This window comes from Aulonocara stuartgranti (assembly GCF_965226115.1).
Source record: "Aulonocara stuartgranti genome assembly, chromosome: 14".
In the NCBI taxonomy this organism is placed as follows: Eukaryota; Metazoa; Chordata; class Actinopteri; order Cichliformes; family Cichlidae; genus Aulonocara; species Aulonocara stuartgranti.
Genome location: NC_138950.1, coordinates 17,690,198 through 17,711,749, shown reverse-complemented (window position 1 = coordinate 17,711,749; position 21,552 = coordinate 17,690,198). Strand labels below are relative to the sequence as shown.

The 21,552-nt window shown below is 40.1% G+C and overlaps 1 protein-coding gene across 2 annotated transcripts; it reads right to left on the bottom strand.

Annotated features, from left to right (window-relative positions):
• Positions 1-731: 731 nt before the first annotated feature.
• rab4b (RAB4B, member RAS oncogene family) lies at positions 732-10,892 on the bottom strand. Of its 2 annotated transcripts, none has more exons than XM_082503319.1 (8): positions 10,704-10,892; positions 7,152-7,232; positions 6,283-6,397; positions 6,054-6,116; positions 5,206-5,360; positions 5,032-5,127; positions 4,670-4,845; positions 732-3,488 (listed from the first exon to the last, which is right to left on the bottom strand). In XM_082503319.1, exons 1-7 carry the CDS (start codon positions 10,717-10,719, stop codon positions 4,730-4,732), a joined length of 642 nt encoding a protein of 213 aa, XP_082359445.1. In that variant the 5' UTR covers positions 10,720-10,892; the 3' UTR covers positions 732-3,488; positions 4,670-4,729. The 2 variants fall into 2 exon arrangements, with proteins under 2 accessions (XP_082359445.1, XP_082359446.1); XM_082503320.1 differs by having other exon boundaries at positions 732-2,098.
• Positions 10,893-21,552: the final 10,660 nt, after the last annotated feature.

Genomic DNA, 21,552 nt, shown 5'->3' with positions numbered 1-21,552 from the left:
TATCTGACCTAATATTCTGGGAAGAGGGGATTTTATTAGGTGTATCTTGACTTTTTTCTGATGTCTTAAAACATGTAGTCATGCTACACTGCTAAAACTGTTGGGCTGATTTCGTATAAAACAACACTCAAAGCTACTGACAAAACATGTAAATACAAGTCTTTAAAATTCAGATTTAAACCTGTCTAGTGCATCAGCGCCATCTAGCGGTAAGCCAATCCTTTCCCTCGGTGAATTTGCAATGTGGTTATGAAGTCATCTTGATAGCCTGTCTAAAAATCAATAAATCATTCAATATACCACTTGAGCTACATTAAACCGCTCTGGCCATTACTCCATCGACCCAAGAGCATAAATCCAGACAATTGTGACAGAGGGCATTTACTCTTCATCATATGAGTCCTCTGATATCCTAACCTCAGCCTGACTGCCTTTGAGAGAAATGACTTGACAGAAGAAAGGCAGGCAGAGGTAAATGAATCATGTACCTAGTAGGACCCATTGTTAAATTTCAAGGTCTGTTAAGTCAGCTGGCTATAAATCTGATTTGTAAATGCTGCTTGCGTTGCTGTGCACGAGGGCTGGGGGTCACCAACATTCAGGATCCGATGCACTTCAACGCCCTTGAGCAATAACCGAGTGAATACAGTGGCTTAATGCCAAAGTTAAAAAAATTTTTTTTAAAAAAAAATCCCTGATAGCATTAACATTCAGGAAACCAGTGAAAAGAGTTACATGAAAAACAAGCAGTTTACTGGGAATTGCATAATCATTACAATCAATGAGCAACACTCACCCTTAATAGACAAATCTTATTTACAGGATAGGTTACTTGAGATGTACAGTAGTATTTAGGTTAGATTATATAACATTACTAAGCAACAACTGAGTTGGATTGCGTTCATCACATTATTAAGTCTATACTGGAACAAATGAGAAAATGTTCATATAGCTACTCTGATTAACTTTATGAACTGTACAGCGAATACAGATGAATGCAGGCTAACAATTCAACAGTTGACTCAATAACTGCGCATAGATGACAGCCTGTGAACGAGTGATCAGAATTGCTGCTGATGGCCACCTACAGCTCACAAAGTCAACACCCTTCCATCATTACCTCCACGTCAGCAGGGAGCAATAAACCAATCAAATCTCACACAGCATGAGATCACACTATTACACCATTTTTTGTTGCTGCCTGACAGCATCAGAAAAAAATGAAACCATATGAAGAATCTCAGTTGTCATTTAGTAAAAAGATAACATCTAAAATTAATATATTTATTACATTATACAGTTCAAGTAAAATAAAATGTACAATTCTATAGTTACAGCATATAAACAAAACAAACACAGATTCAAAAGTAAAAGTGCACTTGCAGAAGGAGACAAACTATCATGCTATGCAAATATTTTATGAAAGCAATGTGTTTTGACCATCTGTCTCTTGATGTCCTATATGATCTCATGTTTGCCCTTTCAGTGTGCTGGCTCAGTTGAGCTTAAACACATATGGTTTGTCTGGGAGAACGTATGCCAACACAGAGGCTTGAGAAATACGTTTGCGCACACTTTGTTTTTGAGCTCCTCTTGGCTTGGTTTGTATGACCTGCTCTCAGACAGTGATTCAGACAGAAGCGGTGCCTTTGATTAAACAGCAGAGCGGGGGCTTTGGATTTTCTAAGCCATTAACTTGCAACCTCATTTTCCTCCAGCAGCACCACAAACCATGTTGTCAGTGTTACAAGCAGAGAGGAAACTGTGTTTCTGTGGAAATTCCCCTGTTTCTCTCTAGAGTAATACAAGGTCTGTTCTCAAGAGAAAACATCTGGGTCAGTTCAGTGGTGCAACAAAACTGACATTTTGCAGCAGAGCTGCAGAGGGAGATATTAAAGGGAAAAACTTGGAATTTGACCCATACACTGAGGAGATGTGGTGTCTCAGTTATACTGAGAGGGCCACTTTGCTGGCATGGATCGGTTCTACTTTTCCGTTTAGAGGGTCAGGGTCACCGATAGTCACAAAAACAAACAAACAAAAAAACAAAACCCAACTTAATCTGATGGAGGTGGTGTCTTCTAGGGTGAGAATGGCCCTATCAATAGAGCATGAGGGATTATTGTTCCGACTATAAAAAATAAAATATTACAAATCATATACTACAGCTCAAACGAGCACATATGGAGGATCTTGATTAGCATTTTAAGATGTCAAATGAGGAAATATTTATCCCTCCAGTATAGCTCCACTTGTACAATCAATGTCAATGAACAAAGAAGATGATTTGAGAGTACATTGTCTAATAATAATTTTGTGTTGTCTTTTATCCCCCCCCTCTGATATCCAGAGCTTAAAGAGAAGTGATTACTTGGAAGTTTAAAAACAGAATCCTGTCAAATTGAACGTACAATGTGGCATGATTTTTAAAAAAAACAACAAACAAACAAACAAAACAAAGGTCAAACCTTTGGCTGGTTGGGCGGCACAAAAGTTTCCCAAACAAACCAAACAAAAGCCAACTGTGGTTTCCTGTGACGTCTTATACAGTACGTGCATGTATGAATCTACGAGATGTCATGGAGAAAAGCCCAGCAGGAGTCAAAAACATTATAATGCCAATTTATCACTATAACTGGACATGTGAATTTAAACATGGTGTGAATCTGATAGAGCTCAATTTACAGACTTGTGGACTTTTGGTTTAAATAAAGAGCAAAAGTTCTCTTTTTTGTGCTTTCAACCTGACCCACAGCCTTGCCTGTTTGGGTGTAGAATGGAGTGATGGGATTATCCCCCCATGAGAGTTTATACATATCAGTGTTGGGATTTATATGCTATGAATCCATCTGGTCTACTACGAAAAAATTAAAATGACAGGACAAAGTAGAAAGGATTTTCATCACACCTGGTGTAAATCGTACCCAAAAAATGTGATGTTTATCATTTATTTTCCATTAAAAAAAATAAAATTCTCATAAATGATGGAAAATAATATTTTCCATCATTTATGAGAAATATAGTTAATGATGCATGATTTAAAAAAAAGAAAAAAAGTAAGGGATGTCTTTATGAATGCTAAAACTAGGAAGAAAAAAACCCCCAATGACCCACACTAGGACAGGTTGAATGCACAAAAGAGTTTAACAATAATAATTTACAAGCAATGATATGTAAATGCTCAAAGTATTTTGGGGATTGCTAAAACCAGAATGAAAAAGCGGAGAGCAAGAGAGAAAAAAAGAATAACACACAACAGTAGGTCAGCCCAAACACACAACCCTTGACTTTGTCCTTGTCTGATAAGTAACAGAGACCATGGTGGAGGATGTCTCTTTACATTTCCACTTTGCTCACACTGAGGGGTTATGCTGTCCAAACGCAAGAGCAAACCAACCCCCTCAGGTAAGCCGTAGACTCTTACCAGAGGTCAAGGGTCATAGGTTGCAGTGATCTCCACGACCCAAGGTGATCCAAGGTGTGTAGAACTGAAGGAGAGGGGGAAGGACGATCACACACCAAAAAAAAAAAACCTGGAGCCGAGATGTTTAAGAACAGGAAACAAAGTGAGCACTGACACGCCCTCATCAACGCTAACACAGATAAAACCTGTTAGTTTACAAGTCCCACTGGTCACATGAGTTAACAATAGGGATGGGTATCGAAAACCGGTTCTTGTTGAGTTTCCCATTTTTGCAATCGATTCCCTTATCGATTCCAGTCGCCCCGAATGACGTCACCACGTTGCAGAGCGTCATTTACCTGGCAGGAAACATGGCGGCTCAAATGCTAAAAAGTTTGGTCATACTTTACGAGAACGGATGACAACAGGGCAACTTGCAAAGTAGAGATTTCATTTAAGGGAGGAAACACTACGAATATGCAAAAGCATTTGCTCACAAAACACGCGATAACCTTAAATGTATGTCGTGTTTTTAATTCTGCTCCAAACTCGTGAACCTCAACCCAGCAGCAGCGGTAACGTTTGCACGTCCTCTCCCGTTAATACCGCAGGTAAATAATCAACTAACAGTGCATATTATGTTAGCGCGATCTGCCTTATTACAAAACCTGCCATTACTGTGCATTTAGGTGACCATGATGAGAGACAGACAGAGTCTGGCTCAGATGCTGGCAGTTCTTGCTGCAGTCTACCGGTAGCGTCTCCTTTCAGGCCAGGATAGACGAATGTCACCGAGCAGTGACTAAGTTTGTGGTAAAAGGCTTGCACCCATTTGCCACAGCAGATGCCCTCAAATTTTCGGTAAGTGAATGTGTTTAATTGTAGGCAGGGACATTACTGAATATTCTTGTGTAATTGCTACAGAATAATTTATGATATACTTTGTTATTGCTACAGAAGAATATTTATTTTACATTTACAATTTTTTCCCCCGGGGACCCTGTGACACCCCATTGAAGAGCCATAGGCTGAATCTCTTAAGATCTCACTGTTGGGCTTGTAAGGCCATGCTACTCCTAAATTTCTATCTTGTTCAAAGAGAAGATATAAAACAAAGTTCTAAGCTAATCGACCTTAGTGTTCTCCTTTTTTAAAGAGAATCGATAAGAGAATCGATAAAGAATCGAATCGTTAAACAGAATCAAAAATGGAATTGGAATCGTGAAAATCTTATCAATACCCATCCCTAGTTAACAAGTTACTGACCTGTAGGGGGAGTTCTGTCTGTGTGGACCTGTGGGCTGGGGTGAGGGTGGGTCCCGACCCCTAGCAATTACACTGCTGCTTATTCTGTGTTGTGGTGCCTCTGGGCTGTCGCAGCTGCCTCAACGAAGCATCTCCATACTGAATACCTGAACCCATCCTCTCTGGGTCCAACTCGCCTTTGAGAGAAGCACAATGAGAAACATCAGTGACACAGACATGTATGCTCTAAAAATGTCAGATCCACATCACTTCATGTGCTCAAGCTCTGAAAGCATTAAAAACAAAACATGGAAATGTCACTAAATTCTAACAAAAAACATCCACCTCAGATACACTTCTATAACAAAGAAAACAATGTGTACCTGAATCTATCTTGTTGAGAATGGTGCGAGCACACTTCAAGAAACCCTCCTCGACATTTTCACCTGTTAGCGCGCTAGTCTCTAGAAACATCAGCTCTGTGTGTGGGAGAACAAAAATACTTCTAAGAGTGGGGAAAAAAGCATTTGAAATGCATCAATGTACAGATAAGTTACCATTCTCCTGAGCGAAGCGTGAAGCTTCAAGGAAGGTCACCTCTCTGTCTGCATCCAAGTCTTTCTTGTTGCCACACAGGATAATAACAATGTTGGGACTCGCCAGTGTCCGTGCATCTGTCAGCCAGTTAGTCAGGGCATTGTATGTCTCTCGACTGTAAGACATTTTATTCATGTTATTTACCCAATTTTCTGTTTCAGTTTGTTTTCAGCATGAGGCTGTAGCTCTAGTTTCATTGTATACACTTGTCTGTTTCCCTGTGCGAGAGTGTGTCAGGTGACACCATCTGTGATGGACTTCTGCTTTCCTCTACAGACGCTACCTGACAGAGGATGCCTCTATATTACAGCTCTTGACAGTCCACACTCCACCTCACCTCAACAAAAGCCCATAGTTTGTTAAAAGCAAACTACTGCATTCAATCCATCTTGAGTTTACGACCCAGAGTTTATGAAATACAGTAATGTGAGTGGTCTGTCATTAAACAGCACGATTTCTGGAGGCTGTACAGGCACAATGTGACTCCTTTTGTTAGTTGATATATGGACTCGAAACTGTATGAACACTCAAAAATAAACTAAGCTTCAAAGTTAAGTCTGTAAAATTTCATTTTAATTGTAGTCACATTTAAAATTTTCAATTAATCACAGATGCCAATGCCCACACCAAATACAACCTTACATTTTGTTGCTTCTGGGACTCTTAGTAAACATGTAGTTTTTATTCTGGGAAAATTAAGGTACAACTGTAGTATCTACATCCCATTATCACAGCAAACAAAAAAGCTCACTTTGTTAGAGAAACTTATGAAAAGGAAGTGGGAGCACGAGGGCAGTGGCTGTTTTACCTGGTAATATCGTAAACAAGAAGTGCTCCAGCTGCTCCTCTGTAGTAGCTGCGTGTAACAGATCTGCGGAGAAAATGGAGGAGAGAAAAAAAAAAGGCTCCTTTAAAAGATCAGATGGTGAGATTTGACAGGAGAAACTGTCCAATCATTTTAACAGTTATCATCAGACACTTCATTATCCCAGTGGAGCTGGGACTTGTGACTTTAGGTAAATTTTGAAGGTAGATACCGAAATCGCTCCTGGCCAGCAGTATCCCAGATCTGCAGTTTGACTGTCTTTCCTCCAACGTTGACCACTCTAGACCCAAACTCCACACCGATGGTGTGGTTGGAGTCCTGTTTAACTGCAGTAGGAACAAACAGAAGACAGTGTAAAAAGGCACAACGTGAAATATACATAAAGGAGCAGGAAAACAAACGAAAAAACTACATGTGTAATATTTGGTGTTTGGCTTGTTTAATAAAAGACCTCTGCTGCTGTTTTCAAATACCTCATATCCACATTATAAGCTACAGGGAGTTGCAAATTAGATTAACAGTGCCAAGTTGCCCAGCCTCTCTTTCTCTATCCACAGGGACCCCTGAGATATCTTAATCAAATTAAATGTAATCATGAGCACGACTCTGTACATGAAGGAGTGTTGACATGGTTTGTTTTTTTTAAACCACCCCTCTGAAACTGAATTGACGTTTCAATTTGTATTTTAAACAAATTAATGTTTCATATGGAGAATTTTAACAATATAATGAGAGCATCGAGCTCGGTGTAAACTCGGCCATTGTTAGCTAGAGAAAGTCTACAGGAAGTATAATGTTTTCCCTCCATTTAACCACACAGAAAATTGTCTCTTTCTGAAGGACAGTGTGAGGCAAAGAACTGTGGTGATTGGTTTTATTCTGGGTCGACAAATGCCCACATCATCCTGTCATTGTATTCTGACTCATACCAGTCAATGAAGAATTTTCTCCAGATCATCCGCAGACTAATGGTTTAGTCAATATGCAACTCGTGAAACTGACTACAATAATTTCTTGAACGTGTCCATTTATGTGTTTGCACAGTATTAAACTTTAGAAATGCAGCGTTTTAGAACTTACACTTGTTCTCAATGAACTGGTGGAGGAGACAGGATTTCCCCGTCCCAGCACTGCCAATCACCAGGAACTTAAACAGGAAGTCTGCAAGCACAAAAAAGGAGGTAGAGATCAATGCAATGCCAACATCAATGGAGAACCTGCTGCTCTTTGCACTTCCATCCTCAGGGACAATCCTTCCTCTTAATCCCATTGAGCTACTACTTTCATAGTATCCTGCCAAACCCAAATTAGCCTACTAATCACAAAGCGCCTAGCATGTAATCAGTTTAACTTGCCACTTACGATTCTAATTTAATACACTTGTTTGTCTGAGGTTGAAAATGAGTGTGTCTGAAGCCTTAGAAAAGCACCAACACTTAATAACACATGTCATTAGAGCAAGGTTTGAGCTTTAGCATTATTAACCACAGCTTAGGGCAACAGACTTGCACACAGGTTGAATAATAACCAAAGGCAGGCTTTTGCACAGATGTTGTGGAAAGTGGGTCTTTTCTTTGAAGGGCTCAATCCAGCCAACACAAATGATCCATAATTACTTGATCCCTTGACATGCAAACCCATTTAGAGTACAGATAGCCATTGTGTGCTGTGGCCAAAGATAACACAAGGGGGTATTTGCATACTGGATGTATGCTGAACGGCAGTTCTGACCAGTATACTGGGAGATCTGATAAGGAGAGTTAGGCATGAAAAGTGGCTGCATGTGTGTGAATTTACGCTGATCAGTTATGAAAACCAAGTTGCAAAAAAAAAAAAAAAAAAAAAGAAGGGCTTTGGAACCAGGATTTCAGAATTTCTTAACCACCCAAGCAGTAGCAGTAAAGACCTGACCATGTGTTTCATGTACAGCTTGTGGGGCTAACACAACACAATAATTGGGAGGAATTCTGCATCATTCCTTCCAAAAGAGCCGTTTCAGTTCATATATATTTGTTTGCTCCCTTTCTAGGTCATGCTACATAATTTCAACTAGGTCAGGATTGCGGTTTGTTCATCACTCCCCAAAAATTCTTCTTTTTGAACCACTCTGTTGTTTTACTTGAGTCACTGTCTGGCTGCGTTACCCAACTTCTTGAAGCTCCGGGTCATGAACTGCTCCTCTGTTCTTACACTGAGAACATTTTTTGATATAAATTTTAAATGAAATGTTCTGTTAATGGCTACAGGCCATCCAGATCCCAAGGACAGCCCAAAACCATGATGCTACCTCTACCATGCTTATCATTTTTAAAGGCATGATACAGCACGCTCTGAGACAAACTGCTAACAGAAAAGTTCTCTTCCTCAGGGGGAGGAAACAAGACATGAAAGGTTAGTGCTTAAGTGAATCATAGTCTTTGTATGTTAGATTAGTCAAGTCTCATCTGGCTATACTTGTGATTTACATAAAGACCAGCCTGTATGAGAAATCAGTCAGTAATCCAGGTAATTCCTAAGGCTTCACAAGCTTTATCTTGCAACTTTCAATCTCTCTTAGCTCTGGTTAAGTAAGACATAATAAATAATTAGAGAGGTAGTAAATGAAATGCAAGACATGCAGAAGTGATAGTGTTCTCCTAAATATGTGAAAGCATGATGGCAAACTACAGCTTCCCTACTGAGAACTTGTTCAGGTTGAATTTTAAGTAAATTTTCAATTTCATTTTGAGCTCAAACAAAGGTTCTGAAAGCACAAAGCCTGGCAAGTGATTACTGGCTGCTGTTGATATCACCAGCTTCACACAAAGTCAACAGAAACAGTAAATCAAAGTATGAGATTAATCTTTACTTTCTGGGTGACATTTAAACCAATTATGTCATTGCTCCATGAGCCACCTTCATTTGCTGACACACACCTCCGCCAGCTCAGGTCATGGTGCACCTTTGTTGAAGCGGGTGTTTTCTTAAGCAACACAAGCCAGAGGTCAAAGTCTCGGTAACAGAGTAACTGCAACAAAGCGAAGGCGTCGAAACCCACTTATTTTTCTGTGTAACAGCAGTCAGCGTAACATCTCAACCACACTTCAGTGGCTGTGACAGTGCTGACAAAAATCAGAGACAGACCGCTCAGTTTTAAAAGTTAGCCCAAGCCTTTCTGCATTTTCTCAGACATCGTATACTTCTGTGTGAGATCTGGACACAACAATCAAACCATCAATAATGTCAAAAGCAGGGAGAATGGACTGCAGCAACTACCCTCTCAGGCTACTTTATTCCTCACTCATCAATATTAAGTACCCCCCCACCAGAGAGGATGGGTGCAATGGGTGAGCCCTCCCATCTCTCTCTCTCTCTTTTTTTTTGGGGGGGGGGGGGGGGGGGGGGGGAAGAGATCCGACAATATAAAAAGTAATGATGAATAAAAACTAACAGCAACAAAAACTTCAATAAAAGGAGTACTACTACAATATTTCCTTCTCCCCCTGCTACATGTGCCAAATTCTGTAACATCAACATAAACTCATGATTCTCATGTTGATAGACATTACTGAAATTAACAAGTGAAAACTATGCATTTTAAAGCACTTAACAGGCCCTTATTGGATTCATAATGCCTTTTTGTCGACTTTTGATCGTCCAGATGAGACAGTTGAGGAGACAGAGAGAGAGAAGGAAAAAAAAAATCAATAAAAGTCTTTTACAGGTCCCATTAGTGCTGGCACTCTCCCATAAATGTTGCCCACTTGGATAAAGTTTCATACGAGGAAAGAGAGAGACAGGGTACAAGTATAAACAGAGGGAGAGAGTGTATCTGGGAGTGCAACAGGAGAGGATGATGGTGTGCCATTTCATAACAAATGGCTCTGCAGTGTCAGGCTTACTGACTATCAGACAGAGTACTGTTTAATGAATTTATGAGACCACGAATACATCTCTGTATCTGCTCATTATGTGAATGATCATAGATAAGTGCAGGTAGCATTCATTCTGTCAGGATTCATTTATAACGTATCTGTGTCAAGTGCAAGAGCGGAGTTACTTTAAATAAGCATGGAAGCAGATGCATTACACCAGTGAGACACCAAGCAACGTCTGCCCTGCAGGTAACCGATGCATGATCAACCATCGCTTTCAAACTTCCTCTTACAGGCCTTGTTGCTAGCAGTTAAAAGTAAAAATATACATCAAATCGCAGCAGCCTTTCCTGTCGCAAGGTCACAGAACTTGCCTGAATCTCCCCAAGTTCACGTTAACTCAACGTCTCTACACATGCTATTAATGGCTTTTGCTTAAAGTTTGGCCAACTTTTACCCGTTGATGTCTCACCATCTTCTGCTCTCCTTGTTGCCCGTGAAGCACTACACGCTACCATCAAACGACAGAGGTGTCAGTTAATACACACGAAGAAATCCAACCAGAGCACTTTAACTGACCTACGTGTCAGCACTGAATGTTAATTATTACTGTTAAAATCCACAGACACGGTGAGGTGGCAAGTTAGCCTGTGGCTAAGCTAAGCTAATCTTACAGTTTGCTGATAGCAACGCTGCCAGTCTGTCACATTAGACCACGAAGCAGTCATACATAACAGCTAGCAAGCATTAAATGACCGCCTACTCCACACAAACATACCGTATGTCTCAGACATGTTGACCCTCGCTGTATGGAGAACTCAGTCGGACTCTTTTACTGTTCTTTTAGTACTGTGACAGCCGTGTGCCCGCTGGCTTCACACCTCTTTACGGTGTTTATCTACGATGCTAGAGGTTTCCTTTATCCTTTCCCAGCTTCCTCTGCTCCGACCACAACCAGTACAGCTACGCGCTACGTCATTAGTTATCTAGTGGTGTTGCGTTCATGTGTTATTGGCTACGTTGGAATTTTAAGAGAAGAGACGAACACGCTGAAAGGGCACTGGCATCGCACAGAAACTGAGTGAATTTTACGAATAGACAGTTCTCATTAAACTAATGAACGAACGACTAGTACAGAAAATGATGCTCAGTTAGAGAAGCGTGAAGTCTAGCCAACTTTAACTAAGCTAAAAAGTAAAGCGCGTTGTATTAAGACAGATCAAGACACCAGATTTTCCCTGTATAGTTTTTACAGATAGTTTATTTATGAATCGCAGTGTTCCAGCAACACATTGTCATCGATTACAAACATACCACAAAATAGACACGAGGTAGATGAAACTAAATAAATAAATAATACGAGCAAAGTCGAATATAAATGCAATAAGACATGACATCGAAATATTACTACAATATTGTACAGTATAGTGTGGAAATAAGAAGTAGAGTGAGCTTGTGCATTGCCTCTCACAGAATTAATGTAATCTTCCTGAGCAGAGGGAAGCCATCGTATACTCTTTTGGCCATATAGTATGTTGTACAGGATATAGGCTATATTACGGTACGTGCAACATGAAGCCACAAGATGGCAGACAAAGATAGAGGAACTTGAGAACTGAGTTTTTAAGAGGCAGCAGAATGTAGCAAAACCCATATAGATCCCTCTAACAACACTAAAGTTTGAGTTTAACCTCACGTGATGTGACTATTTTGATGTATTTTATAATTACTTTTGCATACTTTTTCTCATTTAAATGCTACTATAAATTAATTTTGCACTTTTTCTTCATATGTGCACTATGGAAACTGATATATTGCTCCATTAATCCCATTATCTTGACCAAAACAAACAAACAAACCAATCAATAAAAAAAGAAACAGCACACAAATACACTATGTCAAAATATGTCTGTGATATGGGAGTTTGGCATAAGTGTGGAGTGGCTGGCAAGCAGAGAACTCCTTCCTTGTGAAGAAAATTACTTGAAGCAATCTGAGGTTTTGAAAGAATCCAGAATATCTGTTTTGTTCTTGTTCTTTGCTTATTTATTCATCACCTTACCATACCTGGATATACATACATACACACATGAGCTCACAGCAAGCCCAGGGCCCAGGGAGTACAGGGCCGCCCAAGGGCAACAGGTGATAGATTACAGAGCCTTCCATTCTGCTACTATCTCTCCAAGTCCCTCCCTGCCTTTGTTCTTCTTTGGCAGATCCACTCATCCTCCCTGGCCTTGTTAAAAGCTCTTTTCACTAAGATTAAAGACAGAAGGAAACACAAGGCTCAACATCGTGTGGGGGCACGGATGTTTTCTTAAGGTGGGCTACAAGAATGGCTGGCCTCAAAGGTGTGCAGCAGGCTGAAAGAAAAAGGGGGAGGTGGGCAGGTGGGTGTGCTTCCGTTAGGCGCTTTTCCTTTATGGGTGTCCCAATGCTCATTGTATCTTTGTCTCTCTTGTCCTTTTCCTTGTCCTTTTGTTCACTGCAGTATCATCACTAGAGTTGATATTTGCTGGGCTGCAGGACAAACAAGGTGTTTGCAATATCTGCGTGTGGGATGTTTGGGAGTTTTGACCTTGGGCTGTGCTGACGCAGTTCAGACAAATAGAAAAGTTGCCTGCTGGATTCACATGCCGTTAAGAATGCAGAAATACAAAGGGAGGGAAAATGTGCAGAAATGAGACTTCTTCGTGCCCCAATCCAGACAGTCTCAATCCCAGATCAAAACAAATGCGTTCATTAGGGAATCCCCACATAAACCATACAACATTTACAATGTTTACAGCAAACAATGAGTCATGTTCCAGGGCATAGTTGGAGACAGGTGAGCTCTGTATTTGGCTGGCATCACTGTAAATATAAAGGTGTCTGTCACACCATGAGTCATAGCCCACACAGTAAAACAGATGGATTCTTGCTGTTTTAGAAAGAAAACAAAGGCATTAAGTTTATGAAGTAAGGGCTATTAAAACACAAGGTGTTGTAAATTGATGAAAGGTGTGAATGCATTAATGAGTGAAACACATGCAAGCATTTGTGATGACATACTTCACCTATGCAGAACTTGAAGTCTGAAAAAATCTAAAACCCAGCTGTTAAAAACATAAGAGGCAGACTGTCGTGTGTGCTAGTTTGGAGAATGACTAGTACAGCTCTGCTTCCCACTAAGGGGGTGTATTTATGTGCATACCTGCTCTGTACAGTAGTCCTTGTGCAACTGTTTGTTTGCACACCAGGGCATTCACTTCAGCTTCTACTTCACGTCGCTCTGTTTAAGTCAGCAAATCCACACAAGAGGATGAGAGCAGAAGCCCCAGGCTATCTGAATCACAGTAAGTAAAGGGAACGGGAGTGACACATTTACAGAAGAGGGCTGCAGTGTTTGAAACGAGTGAGAAGAAAAAGAGATCATCTTTTAAAGTCAAACTGAGGTCTACACAAAAAGGAGAGCAGTCTCTCATATCATAAATATCAGCTTCCTTTTAGCTAGTCATACTTCATGTTCCTTTCATCTTCCCATCATCAAAAGAGATGTCACGCTGTGGGTCCCCTACATTTAGCTAAAAATACATAACAGCCTACAGCACTGCATTTTGGAAATGAAAATAAAACCACAATGACTAGCTTCTGTCATGCACCCTTTGTATTTGGGTTTTGCTAAGATATTTAAAAAGGCTCGATAATGCTGACTGACTCAGTGCAGTTACAAAAACAAGTGTGGATACATTGGAGATTACTAAGCACCTTTAATCTAGTTGAATTTACTTCTGTTTTTTAAAAGGTATGCATGCCTACAATGTACCTAATGTACCAGCTGAGTAGGAACAGAGAAACCTAAAACAATTTTGTGTTGCTGAATTCCTTCTATTGATATTGTTTGTGGAAAGAAACCTTACAAATGATATTTCAATAAAAGTTATTTTTGGGTGGATCTGCATATTTGAGTTTCCCAGATTGTTTTTCCGAATGCCCGTCCATTTTTCTGTGATTAGGGCCGGCACTAGCAGTACACGGAGACTGTGTTGGAGCAGGTCTTAAACAGGTGATCGGTAACAGATGATAAATTGTATCTTTTAATGCAGGAATGTTCAACTCATCTTACATTGTGGGCCCATAAAGCCCACTTTGATCTTAAGTGGGCCATACCAATCAAATCCCCCCTTCTGTTGGTGTAAAGGCGTTTTTGTCATTTAATCCCTCAGATATTTTAATAATAATAATAATAATAATAATAATAATAATACATTTTATTTAAATAGCGCCTTTCAAAGCACCCAAGGACACTGTACAACAGATAAAAACTGGAAATATACACAATGATAAAAATAGAAGATAAAAGTTAAAACATACAGAAATTTAAGAATAGGCAATTTTAAACAGATGAGTTTTGAGGGTGGACTTAAAAAGAGAGAATGAACTAATATTTCTGAGGTCCGGGGGTAGGGAATTCCAAAGTCGAGGGGCAGAGCAGCTAAAGGCCCTCCCTCCCATTGTGATCAGACGAGCAGAGGGAACAGAGAGAGAAAGAGAAGATGAAGATCTGAGGCAGCGGGATGGGAGCTTCATCTGTAATAAGTCAGAGAGGTACGGTGGAGAGAGAGAATGAATAGCCTTGAATGTATACAGAATTATTTTAAAATGGATGCGAAATTTGACCGGGAGCCAGTGAAGTTGCTTCAGGATTGGGGAGATGTGGTGGGTAGAAGAAGTCCTAGTAATAATACGGGCAGCAGAGTTCTGGACACGTTGGAGCTTGTTGATAGATTTTTGTGTAAGGCCAAATAATAATGAGTTGCAGTAGTCAATTCTAGAGATAACAAGATTATGGATGAGAATGGCAGTGGCGTGAGGTGTGAGGAAGGGGCGGAGGATATAATATAATATTTCTGATATAATAATATCAGAAAAGGAAGTGCAATTCTAACAGCATATCTCTTTTTCTATATATTAAAGACTATTTGGGCTCATGAAATAAATGTGGAAAATTGCAGAAAAAGTTCATTGCCCAGACTGTCCTGTAAAATTTATTTTCTATGGTAGATAAAAAACTGGAACCTTTCTGTCAATCTGCTTCTCAATTACTTTGATCTATTATCATGGTCATGGAGGAGGTCATTAGGAAAAGCTAATGCAAACAAAACTTATGGAAATACAGTCAGACTTTTTTGTTTTGCGATCGTTAGTGACGTTACAGCTTATTGGCCTTTTGAAATAAACCCATTGTAAGGCTCTTTCCATTAATAGGCTACTGTAAGTTTGGACAAAAATAACCAAGACCTTTGAAGATTTACAGTTTGTGGCACTTGTTAGCTTAATATAAAGTTAAAGATACATTTTACTTGAAATAAGGACTGAGAATTTTGCAATTACCTATGCTAAAGTCCCAGTATGATTATTATATAGACTTCATTGTAGACAACAGCTGCTGGTGGCTAATGTAATGGACATGTAAGTATGTCTGTACTATTTTTAAACTAGACTGTCTAATTTCACTCTGCAGGTGGCCATGTACATGCACTGAGGTAAGGAATGAGTGTCAAAAGAAACCAAGAATGCTTTGGAGTTCAGGGTCAAGCAAACCCAAAACAGCAACAAGCCTGGATTCTTTCAGTGACCGGTGAACTAGTTGATCATGTTACTTCAGGGCAGCTTTTGGTATAAGCTTGTTTGTACCCTTCATATAAGGTGTTTGCCACTTGTAACTGAAAGCTGACATTTTCTTGTGTTGGAGGTGACTCTCCTCTTACTTTCCAAAGGTTAGTATCACTGATCCTTGCAAAAAGCCCAGATTTTGTTACTTGGACTTGCATGACTATTGTGACTCTGTCTCTGGATTTGGACCTATTTCTAATCATTTGTTCTCATGAGCTTGTTTTTGTATTTCTGGGAAAATGACGAGTTTGCATAGTACGCTAAATCCATTCCACATGAGTTGGCTGACTATGCTGAGGATTTACGATCCCTTTAATTCTGAGTAAATGAATGATGCAGAAAATAAAAACATAAAGAAGATTTTAAAGAGTTCCCAACGACTAAACTAAAAGTTCTTTGAGTGTCAGAAACATAAATGTGTTTCTGAAATACACCCTGTTGTCAGTTTAAGGGGTATATAATTAAAACCAATCTGCTGTTACGAGGTTCATTTGAGTTTACATAAAATCTGTTTTAAAGAGCTGTCAGTTGGAAAGAGCGTAAGGTCATGTTGTCAAGGGTTAAGAGCACAGGCAGGATTTGCTATGTTATGGCTCTCTCAAACAGCAGCAGCTTTCGCATAAATCTTCCTCTCTCAGTGCAGATATTCACCTCTCTTGACCTCCACACCACCCATTTTGCTCTCCTTCCACTTTTCACACTGTCACACCCCAACCTGGAGGAACAGGAGAGGAGCAAATGGTAGTTTGTGGTCAGGTGTTTTGGGAAAGCAAAAAAGATTCATGCTGTTTCTATTTCAGTCACAACATTTTTTTTTTTCATTTAAAGAAAGATATTCAAAGCTAACAACTGCTCATATTTCTCCATCTGGCTGTAGGCGTAAAACAATGTAAAAAAAAAAAGTTAGTAAAAGAAGGTGCTCAGTATTCCTTGGCGTGATGAGAGGTTTTTTGTTGGGGAGGAAAGAGGAATAGTGAGTGAATGTAGCATGAAAGACAACAATAAGACCCTGTTTTCCTCACCATGTTTCCTGTAGCTCAAAACATGCTTTCTTTTTGGAGGTTTACTCAGAGTTTAAAATTAACATCTTATTTTTCACATGTTGCACAAATAAGCCACTGGCCAAAAGTCATTGCTGAAATCACAAAAAGAGGGTGGGGGTGGGGGGAAAGCCCATTAACACATGATATTTTAATTAGCAACATGCCCTGATTTGTTCCTTGTCTTCTTCTTGGCTTCATTAAAATAAACAGTCACAGCGTGAGTGCCTGCTGGATGAAACTTGTTGAGGAATCTTTGCATGATGTCATTCACGATGTGTGGAATTCATACTGATCTGCTGTAAAGATCATCTTTCAAGTCTTCCAGGTAAAAGGTAAAAGAGTTGCTAGAGGTGGCGTGCCTGCTCACCTCTGAACGAGACTCCCAGTGTTTCCTTTCTTTCTATCCTGCACTGCAGACAACAAGAACCAACATCTCTTCATATAGGAATGTTCTGTGATCGTTACTGAAAGGTCCATAAACTGCGAAACGTTCCGTGAATATGCCAGACTGCACGTAGCCTGCACGCGGGCTCAATTTCGCTCTATATCCTGCACCCCCCCCAGTCCCCCACTAGATGAAGTCACCTTTGCTGCTACTGTAGTGTGTTAAATAAAGCGTCGTCATTAATAATTCGTCATTTTTAGGCACGCATCAGATGGATGCGTAGATTATGTTCGTCAATAACTGCAAACTAATTTTATTACACACTTTGCTAATGACCCCTCCCCAACAAACGAACAAACAAACAAACAACAGAAAGTCACGAGTGCCTGCGGACGTGCACAAGATTGAGATCTGGATTAGTGTGAAGCGTTCGTGGGATGCCTGAATGAGTGAAAACTGCTTTTTGGGATCGGTTCATGATAAAGTGAATTAGCACGTTATGTAGCGGATCGTCCAGGCAAACGCGCAAAGGGGGTGAAAGTGCGCAGAACAATGATGCTTGCTGAGAGTGAACGATAGGAGAGCTCTGCCTGTAAAGAGGAGGAAATCCCCGCTACACACAAAGCCTGTGTCTATAATCTGACACTCCAAAGTGCACATGTATTATTTTCGTAGAACAAAAGCAACTTCGATAAGGTTACATACGAATTAATTACCTAATCTCTTTTTTGCCACTAGCTCACCCATCTCAGGGGTTATCTCTCACGTTCTCAGCAGGCCCAGCAGTCTCATATCCCTGCCTCAGGCGCACACACATCAGCCTGCTCTCTGCACCACCCCCTTCCTCTCACATGTGTCAAAAAGCATGGGAATTTATCTCCTCCACACAGATATAATCCCTTAATTATCTGATTATGGCACTTTGTTCTGTGAAGAAAACTTGCGTTTCCTGCTCTAGCCGAGGGTTGTGTATTACCTGAAATGAATACATGTGTCAGACAAATCCCTGCCTTGAAGGTTAATTATGTAGTGAATTGTTAAATCGTTAGACATCTACACATGAGGTATAAATGAAAGGAAAGACAGACATAAAGTGTCTTAGTAAATCACTACTCTTGAGCTGATGGCTCAACAGTAGTTTCAGTAATTCTGCCGAAGTTACTGATTCATTCAAAGGACAATCCCTTATTCACAGTTTAATTACAGTGGTTGAGGATGATGGCTAACAGATGAGTCCAAAATCTCCACACAGGTATTCAGAGATGAGATCTGGTGCCTGTAAAAGAAATATGCATTAAACCATTCACTGAGACCCGTTTCCTATGGATTATCATCCCCCAAGAGACAATTCCCATCAAAGTAAATCGCTGGACAAAAGGGATCACCAACTTTCTGTTGATTTACAGTGACCCCCCCCCCCCCCAAGTTAAACAGAGCCAGCTCACTGTAGGGGTCAGTGGTTCAGGTTTTTCTTTAATTTATGACAAGAGTCTGTTGCTAAAACAAATCTAAAAAAACAAACAAAAAAAAAACACACCCCAAAATATCCCAGGAGAACAGGTACAATGTAGGTCAATGAGTAATGAAATCCAAAAGTGTGGATGTGAAGAAGACACTCCGTCCAAGTCATGGTGTTCATTTGTATGTTCTTGCAAGTTCGTGCACGCCCTTGGCCTGTCCCGTAGCAATGTGTCAGTGAGAGGAAACACTTGCCCCAAAAGGATGATGTAAGGGGCTATGATGGATGACATCATTGACCATAACACCCATATATCCACAAAGCAGATATATGCCTGTGCACATCTTTTTTGTTTCTCAAGAGGATAGAATAATTTCACTAGTGACTCTTTGCAAAAAATATTCAGGTTTGGCTATTTTTAATTAATTAATTAATTGAAATATGAATAACACTGACACACAGTGTTTGAATTGGCTGAAATTGGCTGAAATTAACAAAACAAAGTGAGGTTTGATCCATTTCTTATGCAATTAGTGCAGAATGTAATGGAAAACCTCAGTCTTTTATAAGTCTGATAATTTGCTGCTTTCAGCATGAAATATGAGTATTACTGAATATTTAATATTATGAGCAAGTAAAAATAATAAATGAATGATTAGAAACTATTTTGTTTAAACTGATCATTAGTTGCTATACACAGTATGTATAAAATTAAAGGAACTGGACTACACTCCACCACATAAGCCTGCTAATATGTCCTAATTCCACCTCACAAAATCTTCCCCTATTAGTAACAGGAGAGAGGGTCATTGACCTCACTAGTTGGGTTAATCTATGGCTTGTGGGGAAACCCAAAAGGCCAGGTGTGCAACACCTGTGCTTTGGTTTGGACGCCTGTGCAGGTGAGTGTGTGTTTCACCCTTATTCCCTCGCTGGCTTTCCCCCCTGCTGTCCTCCTTTAAGCTCCTCTAATTGTGTTCTCAGCCCACATCCTCTCAAAAAGCCCCAAACACAACCTCTGCTCCTCCTCATGTTGCCGTTCTCTTTATTCCACTCTTTCCTTTTTTTGCAGAGGAATCTTTAATGTGTCAGTGTGTAGCTCGTGTATAAGACTGAATGATGTTTAATTACTTACCAAATGATGGTTCATGAAAGTTAACGTTGTATAAAAAGTGGATTTTTTTAAATTCTTCACACATATAACATTATTTTGCATTCATATGCTTTACTCCAAATAAGCAGCCTAGCAAGATTAATAACCTTGCTGAGACACAGGAATTCATATTTGGGATTATTTTAACAAAACAATGAATTTCATGATTCATACCTTTTTGAAATCCAATTACTGTGGTTTTGCAGAAATGAGGAGATTTATAGAGCACTCCTATGTGTCTAAATGCTTCTTTATGTTTACAGGCTAGTCACTAACTGCCCCTGTCATCAGAGCAGTTAACTCTGGGCAATAAAACAGCACACAAAATGTGGCAGAGAAAGCAAACCAGTGAGCAAAAAGTCACAATGAACAAGTAAAATCAACCATCATACAGACTGTTAATATTTAAATATGGATTTTTACTTTAAACTGAAATGTAAATACTACAAAATACTAAAACTTTAGATACAATATCTATATTTGACCTTTGTTTATTTTATTTAGATTGTGCTTTGGTGTGTTTTTGCAACTGCTTTGACTGAGATTCACGAGCAGGACAGTCTAAACAAAATCGAAAGCATAATAACACAGGCCATCTTTCCGAGGTCAGCTAAGGATAAAAAAAATCCCCCAAACCAAAAACAAAACACCTTATTGTGGTGAGGTGGTGATGATAAGTTTATCTTTTGAGTTTGAAGGAGTCCAGCTGCAGCTCTGTCCTTACTTCCTCTCACTTGTCATTGCTACTTACCTCAAATCACAGGGTATGCACAAACAAAACTGACTCTCATTTCCAGAAGAAGCGTGGCTCTCCGTGTGTTTGCTTTAACTTTTCATCATCTAATCTCAGTCTTGTGTGCCCACTTCAAGCATTAGCCGCAGACTTGTCACCTTGGTTTAATTAAAAGAGTAAACGTGGCCAAACGTGGCCACCCCCCTGCCCCCTCCCGTTGCCTTTATCCTCTCTGTCACCATTTTGCAGGATGAATTTATAAAGGCTCATTTCCTTGAAGGGTGACTTAAATTCTTCAAAGGGCTCTCAATTAATAAAGTTAAATCGTTTTCCAACAGTAGGCTGTTAGAAGGCTGAGATTAGATTAGCTGGCCACACTGCACTGAGTGGCAAGCCTCCAGGGCCCTGACTGGTGGGAGAACAGGACACAATGGTGCAAAAGGATTAGCTTTTGTGGATGTGACACATTTTGAGGGGGCTCAGAAGTTCTTTTGAGCTCACCTGGGAAAGTGGCAATTTAGTCGATCCCTTCTTTAGTCACTATGACAACAACGTCCCTCTTACACACACAAGTGTAAACACGCATCAAGGTTTAATCCACTCAATCCTGCTATGATTTTTACCACTTTGAACTACTTTCAGACACTTTTCTTAGTTTCACACGGTTAGTTTCTGATTAACCTTCTCATCTCCTAATTCAAAAGCACATCCTTTAGGCTATGAGAGCTTCTTTACAGGGCACCGCCCCTCCCCTCCGCTCACCCAGAGCACCTACACTCATGCCCCTTGGGGCAGAAACAAATAACCTCTTGTGGGATCTCCCCAGCAGGAAGCTTCAGCAGTGCAGAGCTGCTGATCACTTTCCCGTGTCCAGCAGCTGAAGGGATGAGAACCTTTTGGTGCTTTTCTGCTTAAGGTGCGACTTTACCTTACAGTAAACAATACGAGAGCATATGGGCAACATGTGGCCTGTACCTCCCAAGATGCTTGCCTCTTCATCCCTTGTGCAAAAGTTTTCAATAAAAAGCACAATTGTTCTCTCATGTAAATGTGGCATTGATTAGAAGCCAAGCAAAATTCTGCTCTGATGTTGTGATTGCAGTGGAAAGTGTGTAAGATCTTCTCTTTGATCACCACACATGTAACCAGCAACAGGAGTTCACAGCACATGGGGCCAATAAATCATCAAACAACGG

Coding starts and splice junctions, on each gene's coding strand:
- rab4b (XM_082503319.1), bottom strand. Junction 6,117..6,282: donor GCTGGCCAGGAGCGATTTCG/GTATCTACCTTC, acceptor TTTTCTCCGCAG/ATCTGTTACACGCAGCTACT. Junction 4,846..5,031: donor TCTCAACAAGATAGATTCAG/GTACACATTGTT, acceptor CTTCTCTCAAAG/GCGAGTTGGACCCAGAGAGG.